This window comes from Chinchilla lanigera, unplaced genomic scaffold (genome assembly GCF_000276665.1).
Source record: "Chinchilla lanigera isolate Chin_1 unplaced genomic scaffold, ChiLan1.0 scaffold00079, whole genome shotgun sequence".
NCBI lineage: Eukaryota > Metazoa > Chordata > Mammalia > Rodentia > Chinchillidae > Chinchilla > Chinchilla lanigera.
In genome coordinates, this window is record NW_004955480.1 from 8,049,346 (window position 1) to 8,065,301 (window position 15,956).

Sequence of the window (15,956 nt, forward strand, 5' to 3'; positions counted from 1 at the left end):
GACAGTTTAGAATCATTAAATGGATTAGCTCTTATCCTTCTTAGACCTTCAAGAACACATGTCTGAAAATGTCTCCTACTCTAATCTCCCATATAGTTGCTGGGCCAGGAGGGATCTTGGTTAGGGACAGCTTGGGCTCCAGTGGGAACTGGTAGTTGCCCTGACTGTCTTTCTTCTGGCCTTCTAAAATTAATAATATGGTATTCATCTCCAAATGCAACAGCAGCCCGTAATGCTGCCTGTTTTGCATTAGAGGTCAATGTTTGATTTAAGAGTAACATTGCATCTTTCCAACTAGCTCGTAGGTCTGAGTGAGGCCTCTAAATACCTTATTGTACTTCTCAGGGTCATCTAGAAATTTTCCAAGATCTAACTTTATCTGTTTTAGGTCACAGAGAGAGAAAGGTATATGAACTCTGGTAGTTCCAAATGGTCCATTTATGGGGCTGGGGATTTAGCTCAGCAGCACAGCGCCTGCCTGGCAAGCACAAGGTTGTGAGTTCGATTCCCAGTACCAGAGAAGAACCAAAACAAACAAAAAAAAGGTCCATTTACTTCTTGTAATGGATATTGTCCTTGAGGAGCTTGGCTAAACTCAGCTAAGGATGGGTAGAGGCCTGGATTACAGCTGGTCTAGAAGCCCCATCCTCTAGCCTAGAAGGACAAGTAGGGGAAACCTTAGGTTCCATGATGGTAGGTGAGGCTTTGATTAAGGCTCCAAAGACTGGGGAGGAGCAGTCTCAGGCTCTAGGATAGTGGATACCCTGAGTCTGAGGGTCCCATTTCCCTGTGACTCACTTTTACATTTTGAAACTAAATAAGGACTATTTCTTAATGCAAAGAAAATTTGAACATAGAGCACTTCTGACCATTTTCCTACCTTTTTACAATATCTTTCTAGTTGTAAAATAGCATCATAATTAATACTTCCCTCTGCATTCCATTTCGGCTCTAGGGGATAGGTAGGCCACACACACATGCAGAAAAATATTAAACAGCTCTTTTTCAACGTGTAAGGCTCAAACATCTTCCAATGTTTAATGAAGCAACTGTGAATTTCCTATGTCTGTAAAACAAAAAGAAACAGTTTGGGTGTCCCCTCCCTATCTCTAATTGATCCTGGTACCCTCAAGGCATCCCTCAAGTAGATTCCACTCCAAGGCAGGTGGATGCCATCTGGATAGAGCAGAGGACAAAAGCTGGTCAGCCTATTCACCTTCGAACTAACGCAGTTTTACCCTCCCAGAAAACTCATGAACTGTGCCTTTACTCCTCTTTGGACAGGTATAAGCATAAGTTACAATTGATCTGGTGACAGGAATGTCTAAAAAGGAAGCGTATCTTTGTAATAAACTGTTGCTTTTTATTCTTTGGAAGAGGGCATATGTAAAAAGGCGAGTTGGAAATAATTAAAGTATTTTCGAGCTACAAAGGAGATCACCTCTAGATAGAACTGACAATTGGGTGGAGGAATTTTGCCCCATGAACTAGGGCAAAGAAGTCTCCAGACATTTGGTTCAGTAACTAATCACCTAGGCAACCTTCCCCAGCAATAGGACAAGACTATGTTTTATTTAAACTTTGAAGCTCACAGGTTAAACTTCTATTTACCACCTAGCAATCACATTTAAATATTGCTAAAGGCAAGTTAGTTAAGGCTGACAAGAATCCCTTTTTACTTAGCGTGTGTAAGGCACAAATGTGAATCACTTCCCTGCTAGCCCTGTGAAATGTAAATTGTCACAAGCTGCCTCAGCCTTGTTTCTGAAGAGCGACTCTACTGAAAAGCTTATGGAGAATTCCTAGTCTACCGGTAGAGAGAGATAGGTGTGATAGATAAGTGGAGATTTTTCAGTGGTCAGGAGCCAGTTTCCACCGAGGAAACTTTGGGTATCTGCTAGAGAGTAGCCCTGGCCATGACCCTTCAGTTGTTCTCAGTTTCTATTGGCCCACACAACCAGAGATCAGTCTCCAGAAAAGAATCCAGCTGTCTCTCTGGTCAACATTCCATCAGCCATTGGCTTCGATGGGGGTTCACCAAAGAGATGCTGGGGAAACCTGTCCTCTGCTTTAAAGAGTGGCAGCTGCTCTAAGAGCATTTAACTAGCTGGCAGAGTGACCACCATTTGTCAGAATTTTACAAGGGATAGTTAAAAGCCTGAACAGATTATCTAGCACTGGACCTAGGAGAAGAGGGAAAGTTAGAGATCCTCCATTAAACTAAATATGTTTTGGTCCCCAAAGTGTGCTGCTTTCAGAGATAGCTCTTTCTGGTGTCACCCAGAAGTCAGTTCTCTCCACTGTGCTTCAGGTTCAGCCTCCCGAGGGAGACCTGCCCAGAACACTAAGCTGGGACATGGCTTTTATGTGTGTTCTCCTGGATGGGCAAAATTCTGATTTCTCATTTGACCCATAGATGGGGTATGTGTACTTTCTCTAAGGTGACTTCCCTCTCTTTGGCATTAACAAATGCTCATCTTCTATGGGCCTAACTTAGATGGAACAGTCTAGAGTTAGTTCTTTTTCTACATCTGAGCTAGATTTAAAAGGACCCATCTTACAGTTTCTATCAAAGTTCGCTAGGAGCATTCTAACATCACTCTCCCTAGCTAAATAACGTCAAGCAAGGAAAACCAGTACATTTAGCAACTAGTTCAAACACATCAAAAGCAACATATACCAGAACAAAACAGGAATAAAATGTCCCATTAAAGAAATATCATAACCTTATTACCTTGCCGTGTTCTAACTTAGATTTATCAACATTTTAACAAAACTATGTAAGAGACAAAGTATAAGTAATTATAAGCAACAGGCAAAAGCATAACAAAATTTGAAGCATAAAAATTTGTTACCTAAATGCATCCCAATTCAGAGTCTGTGAAACAAAAGCAAACTCTTACCTCCGTCCAAGGATCTTGGTGGGGACCTCCAAAAGATACGGGAAAATAAAAATTCCAACCTGAACAATATCTGGGACAAGTTCGTGTTCTCTAAAATCAAAGAATGAATTTTAGGAACAATGGAGGTTAAGAGCAGAATATATTTACTGAGGGGAAAAAAAGCTTCTGTTCAAGAGAGGGACAGAAGGGGGCCCGAGTGGGTTGCCCCCGACTCTGTCTTTTCTAGGGACGTTTATAGTGCAAAATTATGAGGTGAGGTGGGTTAAAGGTAGGGAAAAAATGGGAAATCACAAGGTGGGCATGAGGTAGCACAAAACTATGATCAGCCAATAAGATTACAAGTATAATTGTTCAGGTAAAATTGAGTAATCAATTTTTTAAAAATGGAATCAAATGGAGAAGCGAGCCCCCCAACAAGCAGGCATGGATACAGAACAGGGGCTTTTCCTGTAAGGGGTTGGGTCAGTGACTCTTCAAGGTGATTGCTACCTATTTAAACTATCAATCTGTCCCTGATGTTTGCACCTAGGGAGGTATGTGGGTGCATTTGTTTAGTCCTTTTTGTCTTGAGGTCTGGCCCACAGGTATCTTATCTTGTTTTTCATGTTGGCTCCTTAGAGGGTCTGGCCCTGTATGGCTGCCTATAATATTTCTGTCTAACTCAGCTGCCTATAACATCGCCGGGATGGCCCGAGCTGGGGTTCCGAAGTGCTGCTGGCCCCAGCCCAGTGCTGGCTCCCAGATTGGGGGAGGCGGCGCCAACCTCCAGCTGCCGCCGCCATCTTCCTCCATCCCTCCGCCCCCCACAGTTCATGTTAAATCTGTTAACCTATAAAGTAGTCATTTCAATCTTCAGCTTCTGAAGAGAGCGAAATACATGTACACCCTTAGACCTTTGCAGATTTAACATACCATCACATACTTTTCATGACCATTACAATGTCTTTGTTTTCTGTGGTGTAAACATTTCATCTTAGAGATAACATGGTGTTTTTGGTATATTTATTTTTGTTACAGTATGGAAAATGGTAATAATGGTTATCATAAAGATCATTTATATGGTGTTCACAACCCAGTTATGACAAGGTAACGTGAAGCCTGGAAGTGCATGCCTAACTTGTGATGAATCAGCTCATTCCCATAATCTGCCCCTGAGCCTTCTGCATGCTGCTGACCCCTCACTTGTGCCTGCCTGCAGATTCTCTGTTTGGCTGTCTGCAGTCACCCTACATAGCATTCCATGATGCCATAAGCTTGCATTTTCTTATTTTTTATTTTTATTTTTTTGGTTTTTCTCCGGTACGGGGAACCGAACTCACGACCTTGCGCTTGCCAGGCAGGCGCTTTTGCCGCTGAGCTAAATCCCCAGCCCCAAGCTTGCATTTTCAATGGATTTCTTAGCAACAGAATTGTGCAGCAACTAAAGTTTGCTTGTATCTTAAAATGCTATGTATGGCTCATCCATATCATTACAGATTAAATGCATGCACACCACCTTTAACTTAGCATTTCTCTGCACTAAGTAAACTTAAGTATTTGTACTTTTCCAGACCTACCCTTTCTTCCTTCCTGCCTTCTTCTTTTCCTCCCTTCCTCCCAGCAAATTAGCTATAATCAGCCAGGGAAAGAGCTCCAATCTTTCCTCCAAACTCTTTATAAATTTGCATTTTCTGGAATCAAGGAGGTTCCTGTGGTTCTGGATGTGTGCCAGGTAACTCTGAGGATTACCTGTCAGGTGTCTTCCCTCCAAAACTCAAGACATACATGTCAACGAGGGACTTTTCTACTAAGACAAGGTGGGACAGGGTGCACAAAGCCCAGCAGGGAGCCATCTTCTTTAGAGGGTGTGGTCCTTCCCCTGTCCACACAACTGGTCTCAAGCCAGTGCTCTTTGACCCCTCCCCACAAGGGACATCTCAGGCAGGTGCAAAGCTGTGAGTCCAACATCAGTGCTAGGTTGATCACTTTGTCCTGGAAGCCCCATACTCTGCATGGGAGACATCCAGTTGAAAGGTCACCATCAGAACCCTTAGTTTGGGCTGCTCTAGGTGTTTCTATATAGAGCCTCCCAGCCTAAGTGGGGGCATCTTTATCTTAGGTAGGGTTGCCTAGTAACAGCTGGTGCTGTACCATTGTCAAGTTGCAAGAGAAACAGAACCAGAAAGGTATTAACGTTTGTCTTTTCAGAAGAATAAAAGATTTTTCCTAACTTACAACTTGAGCATTATAGAAACTTCAGAACTCTTCATGTGCCAGTTAGGGAAAAGGAAATTGTCTGAATATCTTTGGGCTGCTATAACACAATAGTATAAACCTGGTGGCTGATAAATGACAGAAATTCCTTTCTCACAGTTCTGGAGGCGAGGAAGTGACAGTCATTGTGCTGTTGGGGTCAGGGTCTGATGAGGGCCATCTTTCTCATAGCACCTGCTCTCTGTGTCCTTTCATAGTGGAAGGGCCAAGCTAGCCTCCGATCACCTTCCCAAGGACCCCATGTGCTAACACCATCATCTTGGTGCTAAGGACCTCAACTTATGAGTTTGAAAGGCATATAATTGTTCAGACCACAACAGAAACGGTGATAGGCAAGAACAGAGACAATGGTGTTCTGAAATGGCAAATGGATCTCATCTCACTTCTTGCAGTGCACTAGACATGGTTGCTGAGGTGCTGTGTTGTGAGATTGATCCAGGAGAAGTAGCTGCAGGGAGAGTAGACATTACCATGGCCCATGTTATGTACTGACCTGCCTTTTCATGGGGTGGCACAATTCCTGGATGACTTAGATTTAGGGACTGAAATTTTCAAGATGAAAAGAGCTCTTCATTACCTATTTGGTCTCCAAATCAATTCTCCTAGGACTTGGTTGAACCAGTTTCTGGCACTTGCTTCCTGGCTGTGAGGTCTCGAGATATCCTCTATCTAGCAAGAAATGTCATTGTGTTGTGGATAAATTAGGACTGTATCAGAAGATACTCAGCACTGAGGAATTTTGGAAAGCAAACAGCTTTATTTATGCTAGTGGACTGGTGGGAATCTCAGTTCCAAATCACCAGCCCCGTCTTGGGGTTAAACAGTCACTTACATAGGTTGTCAGAAAGTAGTACAAAAGGCAGATAACAGGACATTGTACAAGTAGTTACACATTGTCTTAACCATATATTGCTAGGCAGATTTATTTTAAGCAAGTTAATTGAAGGGTTACTATTATATAACAGGGAGGTCAAGGCTAGAGTGAGCAGGAAGAATTGATCATTGTCTAAGACCGAGCCAGGTCTGTTTCTAGGTGATAAGACCTTGAAACAAGCAAACAAGATGCACTGTCTGGCTGAGGTACACTTACCTTACAAGCTGTTGCTGGTGATGGAATGCCAAGGCTAGATGAGCTTTATTATTCTCTAATTATGGGAAGTGACTAGTCTGTTTTGATTCATCCTTGAGTCCAAGGTCTAGTTACAAGTTTTAAAATTGCTTTTACAACTGAGGCTTCTTGGAAGATATTGAAGAGAGAAACAGACATGGGTGGGAGAATATTATAGGTCAGGTCTTCTTGCAGCAGTGCTGAGACAGAATTCAGGTACAAGATGATTATGAGACCCCACAGTTGTGCAAGGAAGTCCAAGTGGGCCTGCCAAAGCCTCAGCCCTTGATGGAGAGCTCCTGAAGCAGGAAGGAACGGGTGGATCCCAAGGACCGCCAACGGAATGACAGATTCCCTTCTCTGCACATGCTCTGGCCCCATGGGTTTAGTACAAAGTTCTGGGAGCCCCTGACCTGCATGATGCTCCAGGCTTTGGGCCGGGTGGGGGTTTCTTTACATAAAGGCAAAGTGCATCCGTGACTTAGCAGATGCTGTCTCCTGGCCACCTCCTGTGTGGGTCAGGTTGCCCAGAGCAAATGGTGATGGAGACCTCAAGAGTGAACCCAAACTAAGTCAACAAGGGCCGCCAACTGTGTGACATCTTCTCTGAGAGAAACATGTCCTGGCTGTCACGTTTCAGCCTCTTTTAGTATTCCAGGGCCTGAAAGAATAGGTCCTCCAACTGCCCCATTCCAAGGGCTTCTGGTCCCTGTCATTTCAGAATTTTGAGAAATTGGTTTTAGTTGCTCAGATTGGTTTGTGTTGCTTGTTTTGTGGCTCTCAGTTCTCCAAAGCACCCCTTTTTTCAGGAGGGGGTTGGGTAGACCATCTGGAAGTCCCCAGGAGAGACAGCTGGGCAAGAGACCCAGGGGTGCAGTTGGTGTGCCCAGTATCCCTCACCTTAGAAAGCAGAGGCGGATGGTCTTTAGAGATGACACCAGAGCCTGCTGTCCTCAGAGTGTGCGGTTCAGGCTCAGTGCTGAGGGCGGGAGCAGGATACCGAGCCACCCTGCCTACACCCTGTACCCGGAGCCCCCAAGTCCCTTTAGTAAAGAGTTTGTTTCTTTATCAAGAGTGTAAGAGAGAGAGGGAAAGGAAGCTCACAGCACTGAGCAGGTGTGATTATTTTCCCACTATCAGTTATCCCTTTGGAGGATCGCCTGCCTGCAGGAGCTTGGGTGCCCTGCATGCCCATCCTCGCTGCCCTTGGCTCTCCCAGCAGAGCACCTGCTGCAGGGCAGCCTGAGATTCAAGGGGCTGAGATCGGCTCAAAATCGTGGTTGGGGAACTGTGCCAAAGCCGAAACTGCACATCTTCCAGACAGAGTCCCTTGCCTGCCAGTCCTGCTTGGGTGTCGAGGCCATGATTGCATAGAACCTTTACAGGACAGCAGAGCTACTACTGATTGCTAACCAGGGAACCACTCAACATGCACAGTCCGCTCTCACACTGTGGACTCAGTTGTGACAAGGTCCCTGCAGAACTTCCATTTGCATCTGCCCTCTGGTCCTAGCAGCAGACTTTAGGAAGCCGCTTGTGGCCCATTCTCTGCCTGCTGATGCATGCGATTTCTCCTAATCTAGGCCCTGACACATGTTCTTAGTGATTTTTTCCACTTCTAACCTTATTGTGACTATATACAGTTCCACTTGTCACAGTTTGTGTCTCTTTACCCTCCTTACCCTTTTTCTAAAAGCAATATAAGAACCAGTTTTACCGACAAGCTTTTTCCCCTGATAAATGGGCAGAGTGTGGTCTGTATTCATCTGCTACCTTAACTCCTCTGCTTACCGAACCACCCACAGCCCCCGGAAGTGTTACATTGCTGTATGTTTTTGTTTTCTAGTGCACCGCGATGTTGATAGGTGATGTTGAAATGGCTTGGGGTAAGTTTCATGCTTTCATATAAAACCATTCATAGCATTATAGCTTTTAGTGTTAGAACATTAGAACATAGCTAATCCTAGTAAGTGGAGAATCTAGGTTAACATATAGGTTATACAGGGCTGGGGATTTAGCTCAGCGGCAAAAGTGCCTGCCTGGTAAGCACAAAGTCGTGAGTTCGGTTCCCGGTACCGGAGAAAAACCAAAAAAAAAAAAAAAAAAAAAAACATATAGGTTATACAGTATGATTTTTCATATATGATTTTTCATATATATGATTTTTCATATATATATGATATTTCATATATGAAATATTTTTCATATATATAGGTTATACAGTATGATTTTTCATATATGATGCACATATATGATTTTTCATATATGAGAATCTAGGTTAACATATAGGTTATACAGTATGATTTTTCATATATGATATTTCATATACAATGACTCTACTTATATGACTGAGTTATACACACCTATGTGTGTATGTATTGTAAAAAATAGGGTACTAGTTATCTATGTACCTTGAATATTATGGGCTTAAAACTTTTTTAAACATTTTAATATTTTATTTTTTTGTTTTTTTTTGTTTTTTTGTTTTGTTTTGTTTTGTTTTTTTTTTTGTTTTTCTCCGGTACCAGGAACCGAACTCACGACCTTGCGCTTGCCAGGCAGGCACTTTTGCCGCTGAGCTAAATCCCCAGCCCCCACATTTTAATATTTTAAAACACTGTTTTGCAGCAAACATTTCTGTCCTTATTTTTTAAAAAGCTATTTCAGAAACTGAAATCATAATGAGATGATACAAATAAAGCTACCCAGGGTGGCTGCCTCTTGAATACGTTTGTATTCTCTCTAGCACTTGGGCTTCCGGCAGGAACCATTTTAGGATCATGCCTTCCCGATTTCTTTAACAATTCAAGGACGGGTTCTAAAATTTTGTTTGATACTCCTTTCAGCCTCAAGACTCCCAAAGTGGAAAGGATCACGGACTTCTGGTGGTGTCTGGGCCCAGAAGAACTTTCCAAATCAGGAGGAACTTTGGTGGCAACACTGACTCGGGCGGCCCCCAGCGTGAGCGTCATTGGTCTGTGGGTGGTACTTTGTTAGGAGTGACACGATCACATTCACAGTCCATCTGTCCATCACTATTTAAGCATACTTCTCCCCTCCTCTGTTTCTTTTCCTTTTGTACTTTTTTTTACGATGAATTTCTATGCAGACACTACAATATATGCATGTTTGTTCCTAACAGACGTATTTCTGTGTCTAACAGCTGTTCGGATGAGATAGCTGAGTTCCTAACTTACTTCCACATGTGGAGTGTGCTAAACACGTACCAGTTTACAGAAAAGATGTATTTTTTGTATAGTCAATTGTATATATCTTCTACCCAGGAAGAGCTTTTTAAACAAATGAGTATATTAGTCTTCTAAATGAGCTTACTATCAGGTCAGTGTTGATTTACTGGTGCTGTTGGAAATAATCCATTTTCGCTAAAAGTGTGTGAAGTCTACAGCATATCTTCCCACTTGGATTTTCACCTGCTTTGTCAATGATTTGTCATGATGTTTAGAAACAGAATACAAAAGCAATCACAGAGAAATCTGCTTGACTTCTCCACTGGCACATTTAAAATGAGAGAGAGAGAAAGAGAGAGAGGGATAGAATATCTCAAGAGAAAGAAATGATGCTCATCAGAAAGTGGAGTTGTGTTAACAGATGCCAATTACAGCGTACGCTTTAATGAAGTTTTTTCATTCAGAAGGATAGGCATCAATTGGAGGGTCATCTGATTACCGGACAGTGAAATGCAAATACACGTCATGGTTCTTAGACTTTGTATCCAACATGAATGAAGCCTTTGAGTTCAGTCACATGAAAGCACAAGTTAGTATGTATTTATTTTGGGATGAGTCAGGTTGGATTTGTTATTTTCAAAAGTGATCAGCAATGAAAAGCTGGTCAAACCAAAGTGAGCTTCTTTTCATGTTCGGATCACAGTCCTGATTCATTTCAATAAAAAGGACTTTGGAAAACATGTGTGTTGCTTCCTTGAGCATACCAAAGACTGCCCAGTTCTAAGTGATGAAACGTGGCTTGCACTACATACTTACTCCCCTGCTCTGCCAGCATCAGAGGACAGAGCTGATAGGAAGTCAGTACTCACCTTTCCTTTGTCTAACTCAGCTGTCTTTATGTCCTGTGCTGTCCAACTCTACAGTCACTATTTCTTAGGGAACAGCCCAGCTTGCTTTAGTTGCATTAAACACCTTTCAATACTCCCACAGGCAAGTTCTGTCTAATACCCGCCTAAGCATATAAAATCCAAAGAGGAGCTTCTATAAAATGACGTATGAAAGGCCAGCAATTTGGACAAATTAGATCACGTAGTATATAATTCCTTAGGAAGAAATCACCCCTTCACTTATTTTTTGAAACTAATTTTTGCGTCTTACATTTTAAAATACCTAATCATTTAAGCCACCTGAGCTTAATACTGCATAGCTTATCTCTGGTGACCTTTATTATTCAGTGTCTCCCAGTGGAAAATGTACAAATGGTAGGAAGTGATCTTAAAGGTCCCATCTCTTCTCCAGCCCACAGAGCACTCTCTCACATTAATGCAGCATGTCTTTTTCTCTCCATCTCTCCTTTGAAAATAATTGCCTTGAAAGAATTCTCAGTGCTTCTCCAGCCTCTGCTTTCTCACCTCCATCAGTTCTTCAGCTGCTGTGACCCACCTTTCATCCTTCCACACAAGATGACGTGACTGTCGACCACTGCTTCTTTACACCTACTTCCTTTCTAGGTCCCCAGAGGAGCCCTCTCCTGTGCTGTCCTGGGCTTGGCGCTCTGTCCCTCAGCACCCTTCCTGTGCTCATCTTCTCTCGGGTCCACCTCTCACTTTCTGCCTGGGTGATCCCATCATGCTCATGGCTTCACCTGCCTCCTCTGGGTCTCTGATGCTTTGCTCTAGTCATGGTGGTGTTCTAGCAGCCATGGCGCCCTGCCCATTTCCACTGGACATACCTTCATCAACGGGTCATGCTTTTCCCTATAAAGGGGTGGACAGTTCATGTGTCAGACTTTCAGGACCAGAGTTCCGTGTCTAGCTCCCCAGTAACTTAGGAGGATCCAGCAGGCAATGTGTAAATCAGTGAACTTGGCTTGGTTCCAAAATATGTTACAAAAACAGGCCCCATGGGCCACACTTCCCTGACCCCTGCCTTGAACTACCACCCTTTCCTGTGCACCTTCCAGTCCCTGCAGCCATTGCTCTTTCTTGAATTGGTACAGCTCCACTGTATTCCTCAAGCCAGAGTTGGCCAAGTCTGCTTTCTGTATTTCCAACCACCAAGCCTCTTTTCTGTCCCACAAAAGCTACGTTTTTACTGTTCTCATCATTGTCTCTAGGTTAGTGTGGCATTATCCTTCTTGTAGACTTCCAGCTCCCTGTGTTTTAGCTGGATTTATGGCTGCTTATGGGGGGACTACATTTCCCAGACTCCCTTGCAAGTAGGAAACAAATCTACTTTTACAAGGGTTAATGCAGGAATAGTGACAGTAATAGAAGAGCTCCTTAGCATTGAATGGTCAGGGAGGCTTATGTGGAGGTGGCAGGAAAGAGCCAGGTGTGCGATGAACAGGGAGAACGAGTTCCCAGTGTGCAAAGGCCTCCAGACTTGCCTTGTTCCAAAAAACAAGAGGGAGAAGAGCACAACCAGAACTTTTATAATTCTTTTATAAGTTCTCACTGCAGAAGAGATCAAATTCACTTGGAAAGACTAGCCGTAACCTCAGGACTACTGGGTGTTGTTGGACAGGTGGTTCCCTGCCCACGACACTACTGTGAGTGGATTAAGCTGAATAACTGCAGAGTGAGCTCGGCTCAGAGCACCACGCACCCCAGGGGCTCCCAGGTCTAAAGCACACAAAGCCATGTCTCTGCTCCCTGAATCAGCACAAGAGGCCATGTGGTGGGTGCTGGAGCAATCTATGATCTAATGTGGACATGTGGTAGGTGCTGAGTCCCACCCTTCACAGACTCTAGTCACTGACAGCTTCTTGCCTTGACATTTCCCTAGTCCGTAAACCCACACTCCAGAACACAAACTTCTGCAACTATTCTACTTGGCAAGTTTGCCTCTGCCAGGCACGGTGGGGCAAGCCTGTAATCCCAGCACTCTGAGGCTGAGGCAGGAGGATTGCAAATTTGAGCCTAGTCTAGGCAATATAGCAACTTAGCAAGAAGATGTAGCTCATTGCAAAGACCTAGGGTTTAATTCCCCTTACTGGTAAATAAGTAAATAACCTGCCTCTCTAACCCTTAATCTGGCAAATTAGCTGACTTGTCCTGCATGTTTAACAGCCCAGAGTAGAATCAGGGGACACCAGTGAGCCTAAGATCATCCCCTAAGCTCCTCCTGGTTAAAGGTCCTGCCTCTTGGTGTCTCCTTAGGCCTCAGGTTACCAGGGAGCAGGCAGAGACTGCAAGGCACCAGTGGCATCTTGTGGGATTTCCAAAATTCAATCCCTTTTGTTCACACTGAACACCTAATACCCTCCAGCCCCAACCTCACCATCACAGCTCATTGCCACCTGAATCCATCCAAATGCATCACCAGAAAATACTTCTGTACCAAAATGCAATGTTTGATACAGAATCAAGTTATTTTCAATTTCTTTCACTTGTCACTTAGATGTTTTTTCTCTGATATAATTAAACTTCATTGTCATTTCAGTTGAATTTAAAATAGAATCAGTGCTCTAAAATAGATTCTAAGTCACACTGTGAGCATACGTTAGGCAGACTTTATTAATCATTATTCAGTTGGTGCTGGTAGTACCTCCTGGTGATGGCAGGGTGTTCCCAAAGGCTGGCGAGGTGGCTCAGCTCCCCAGGGGTGACACCCTCTGCATCCCTTAGGCACTCAGCTCACACTGTATACAGGTCTTACACACACACACACACACACACACACACACACACACACACAAATACTCTTTGTAATCCTCAGAGTGTTGTTTTGCATTTGCTACACCACCTAAAAAACTTGGGCTCACAAGACCTAAGCATCCTTTGGATTAACTAAACACGTAAGCCACCAAATGGGGGCCCCAAGAGATACAAGGAACCCCAAGATAGCCCTGGGCTCCAAGCAACACCACCATCCCCCCACCCCCACCCCAGAATGCCTCTGCCACTCCTTGGTGTATCCCAGATGTGGACAAAGAAGGCTGTTCCCATGCAAGACCCGGTTACAGAGTAAGCGCGTTATGGTTGGAAAATGCAAAACAGCCCTAAACCTGAGAGTACTATGTAGCACAGGTACAGTTGTAACCACTTTTCTCCTCCTCCTCCTTCTCCTCCCTCTTCTCCTTCTTTTCCTCCTTTTTCCACTTCTCTTTGTCCTCCTCCTGCTGTTCCTTTCTCCTCCTTCACTTAATCCTTCTCCTCCTCCTCCTCCTTCTCCTCCTCCTACTCCTGTTCCTCCGGCTTCTCCTCCTTCTGCTTCTTATTTTCCTTCTCCTCCTTCTCCTTCTGCACCTCCTCCCACTCCTCCTCCACCTCCTCCTTCTCTTCCTCCTTTTCCTTCTCTTCCTCCTTTTCCTTCTCCCCCTCCTCCTTTTACTTCTCCTCCTCCTGCTTCTCCTTCTCCTGCTTCTCCTTCTTCTCCGCCTTCTCGTCCTCCTTTTTCTTCTTCTACTTCTTCTTCTTTTTTCTTTTCTCTTTGGTAATGCTGGGGATCAATCACAGGGCCTCACACATGTTAGCCAGGTGCTACACCACTGAGCTATGCCCCCACCCCGGTGGCAGATTCTGATACAGTCAAGAGAGCTTTCTGTTTTGCTCACAGTGGCTGCCCGACTCTTGGAAGATGTCACATGTCCTTAATCTGTGTATGTTGATTTTCTGCTGTGGGACACCCTGCCCACCCCTTCAGAGAAGGAACTGCAGAGCCCTTTAAAGAGTGACTTCCCCTGCTTGGACTCTCTTTCCTTGTGCAGAGTCACAGGCAGGTTTATGGGCAAAGGGCATCCCTTGTCTCTAACTGGTGGTTCTGTCCTGAAGGGAACTTTGCAGCAGACCCAGGAGTGCAAACAAAGAAGCATGGGTGGAGGAATTCCATTTCCACACTAGAGGGGCAGGTTCCAGTGCTGTGCCCACCAGCAGCTCTGGCCAGGGCTCTGGGGTATCCTGGCTGCAAGCCCACTGCTGGTGCCCTAACCCTGACTGGTGTGAATAGAGCAGGCAGCCTGCATGAGCTGAGCTTTTGCTGCCAGCCCCAAGTCCTTGCTGGAGCCAAGCTCTGCAAGAGCTGAGGCACCTTAGCCATGGGCCAGCGGCCCTATGCTGAGGCCATCTGTGTGCCTGAAGGCCCGGTCAGCCACATGCAGCTGGTAGCTTCCAGCATCAAGGGCAGCATGGCTCCCATGCAGTGCCCCAGACCACCAAGGCTGAGAGCTCTTCTCCAAGGCCCAGGGCCCCTGCAAAGCCCTGGACAGCAACGCGGCTGAGAGAAGGTGAAGGGTCCCTGCAGGTGACTCACCTACTCTTCCCCACATGGAGACACTTCTTACAACTGTGGTGACCGCATCAGCCCCAGCATGCATTTGAGTTGCACTTGGGGATTCTGTGTCGAGGTAGAGTGGATGAGGTAGGTTGGGACATCAGTTTAACCCTGTGTCATGTAAGAGCCGCAGAGGATGCTCTAAAACGCTGATGCCCTGGCCCTGCAGCAGACCGTTTAAATAGTTCCTCTGTGGTGGCATGCCAGGAATGTGGGCTTTAAAATCTCTTTCAAGCTGGGCGTAGTGGGGCAAATCTGTAATTCCAGCACTCAGGGAGACTGAGGCAAGAGCATTAAAAATTCAAGCCCAGCTTGAGCAGTTTAAAATTTTTTAATTTAAAAACATTTAAAAGAGTGGGGCGGTGGGCACTGAACGTGTAGTTTAGTGCAAAGGCTGTGGATACGAACCATAATACCCTCTAAAATTTTCTTGCAAACCAAGGCCGAGAAGCCCTGTGGGGTGGCACGAACTCAGAGGCCCTTAGGGTGCTGGCTGGAGACTTTCCAAAGGTCCAGGTCTTGGCTCCAGCACGTTGTAGCCAAAGGCGAAGGGGTGACCTGTGGGCACCCGAGTGTCTGCAGTTTTGTGAGTGTTTTGCATACCTCGTTCTCCTTCAGGGTTTATAATGAGTAACTAGGCGTTCAGTGCAGGGGCTAAGGCCTGGAAATATGAGACTCACCTCTTCGATCTGATGTGCATGGTTTTCTTTTTCTGGTACCGGGAACCAAACTCAGGACCCTCCCGCTTGCCAGGCAGGCGCTGTGCCGCTGAGCTAAATCCCCAGCCCAATCTGATGTGCATGGGAAGATGCAGGGCCCTGGCCCCCTGGTCTCAGTTTCTTGTCCTTTAGTGGAGCAGGGTGGGCTGCAGAGCGGGGGAGGGCTCGGGTCCAATAGTCTCCAAACCCTTCCCAAGACTCTCAAAGCTGTCATTTTCTTCATCTCGGAAGCGAAGAGCAAATTAATAATAACAGATTCTCTCCTTACACAAAGCGCCTGCTGGACCTGCCAGCAGGGAGTCCATTTGCATGGATTCCTGTGCTCCTGTCTGCACTTTGAGTTTACAAAGAAAGCCTCTGAGGTTTTTCATACTTTCTCAGGGCATGTGGGCGGTAATAGGGAGAAAAAAAAACAGATTTTCTGATCAGTAACACCTTGATAATTAATACCAAATGAAACAAATTTGCCCTTTTCTGAAAGGGCCAGGGAAGCTGGAAATGTCAGGTCATA

The 15,956-nt window shown here is 45.0% G+C and overlaps 1 protein-coding gene across 2 annotated transcripts in view; it reads left to right on the forward strand.

The window, feature by feature from the left end:
- Prom1 (prominin 1) overlaps window positions 1-10,192 on the forward strand; it is a 104,037-nt gene extending 93,845 nt beyond the window's left edge. Inside the window, exons 25-27 of one of the 2 annotated variants that reach the window (XM_005402515.2) lie at window positions 3,921-3,989; window positions 8,111-8,150; window positions 9,111-10,192. In XM_005402515.2, coding sequence (XP_005402572.1) covers window positions 3,921-3,989; window positions 8,111-8,126 — 85 coding nt within the window. In that variant the 3' untranslated portion in view covers window positions 8,127-8,150; window positions 9,111-10,192. The remainder of the gene's footprint in view (window positions 1-3,920; window positions 3,990-8,110; window positions 8,151-9,110) is intronic. The other variant, XM_005402516.2, reaches the window with a different exon arrangement.
- The last annotated feature ends 5,764 nt before the right edge of the window (window positions 10,193-15,956 follow it).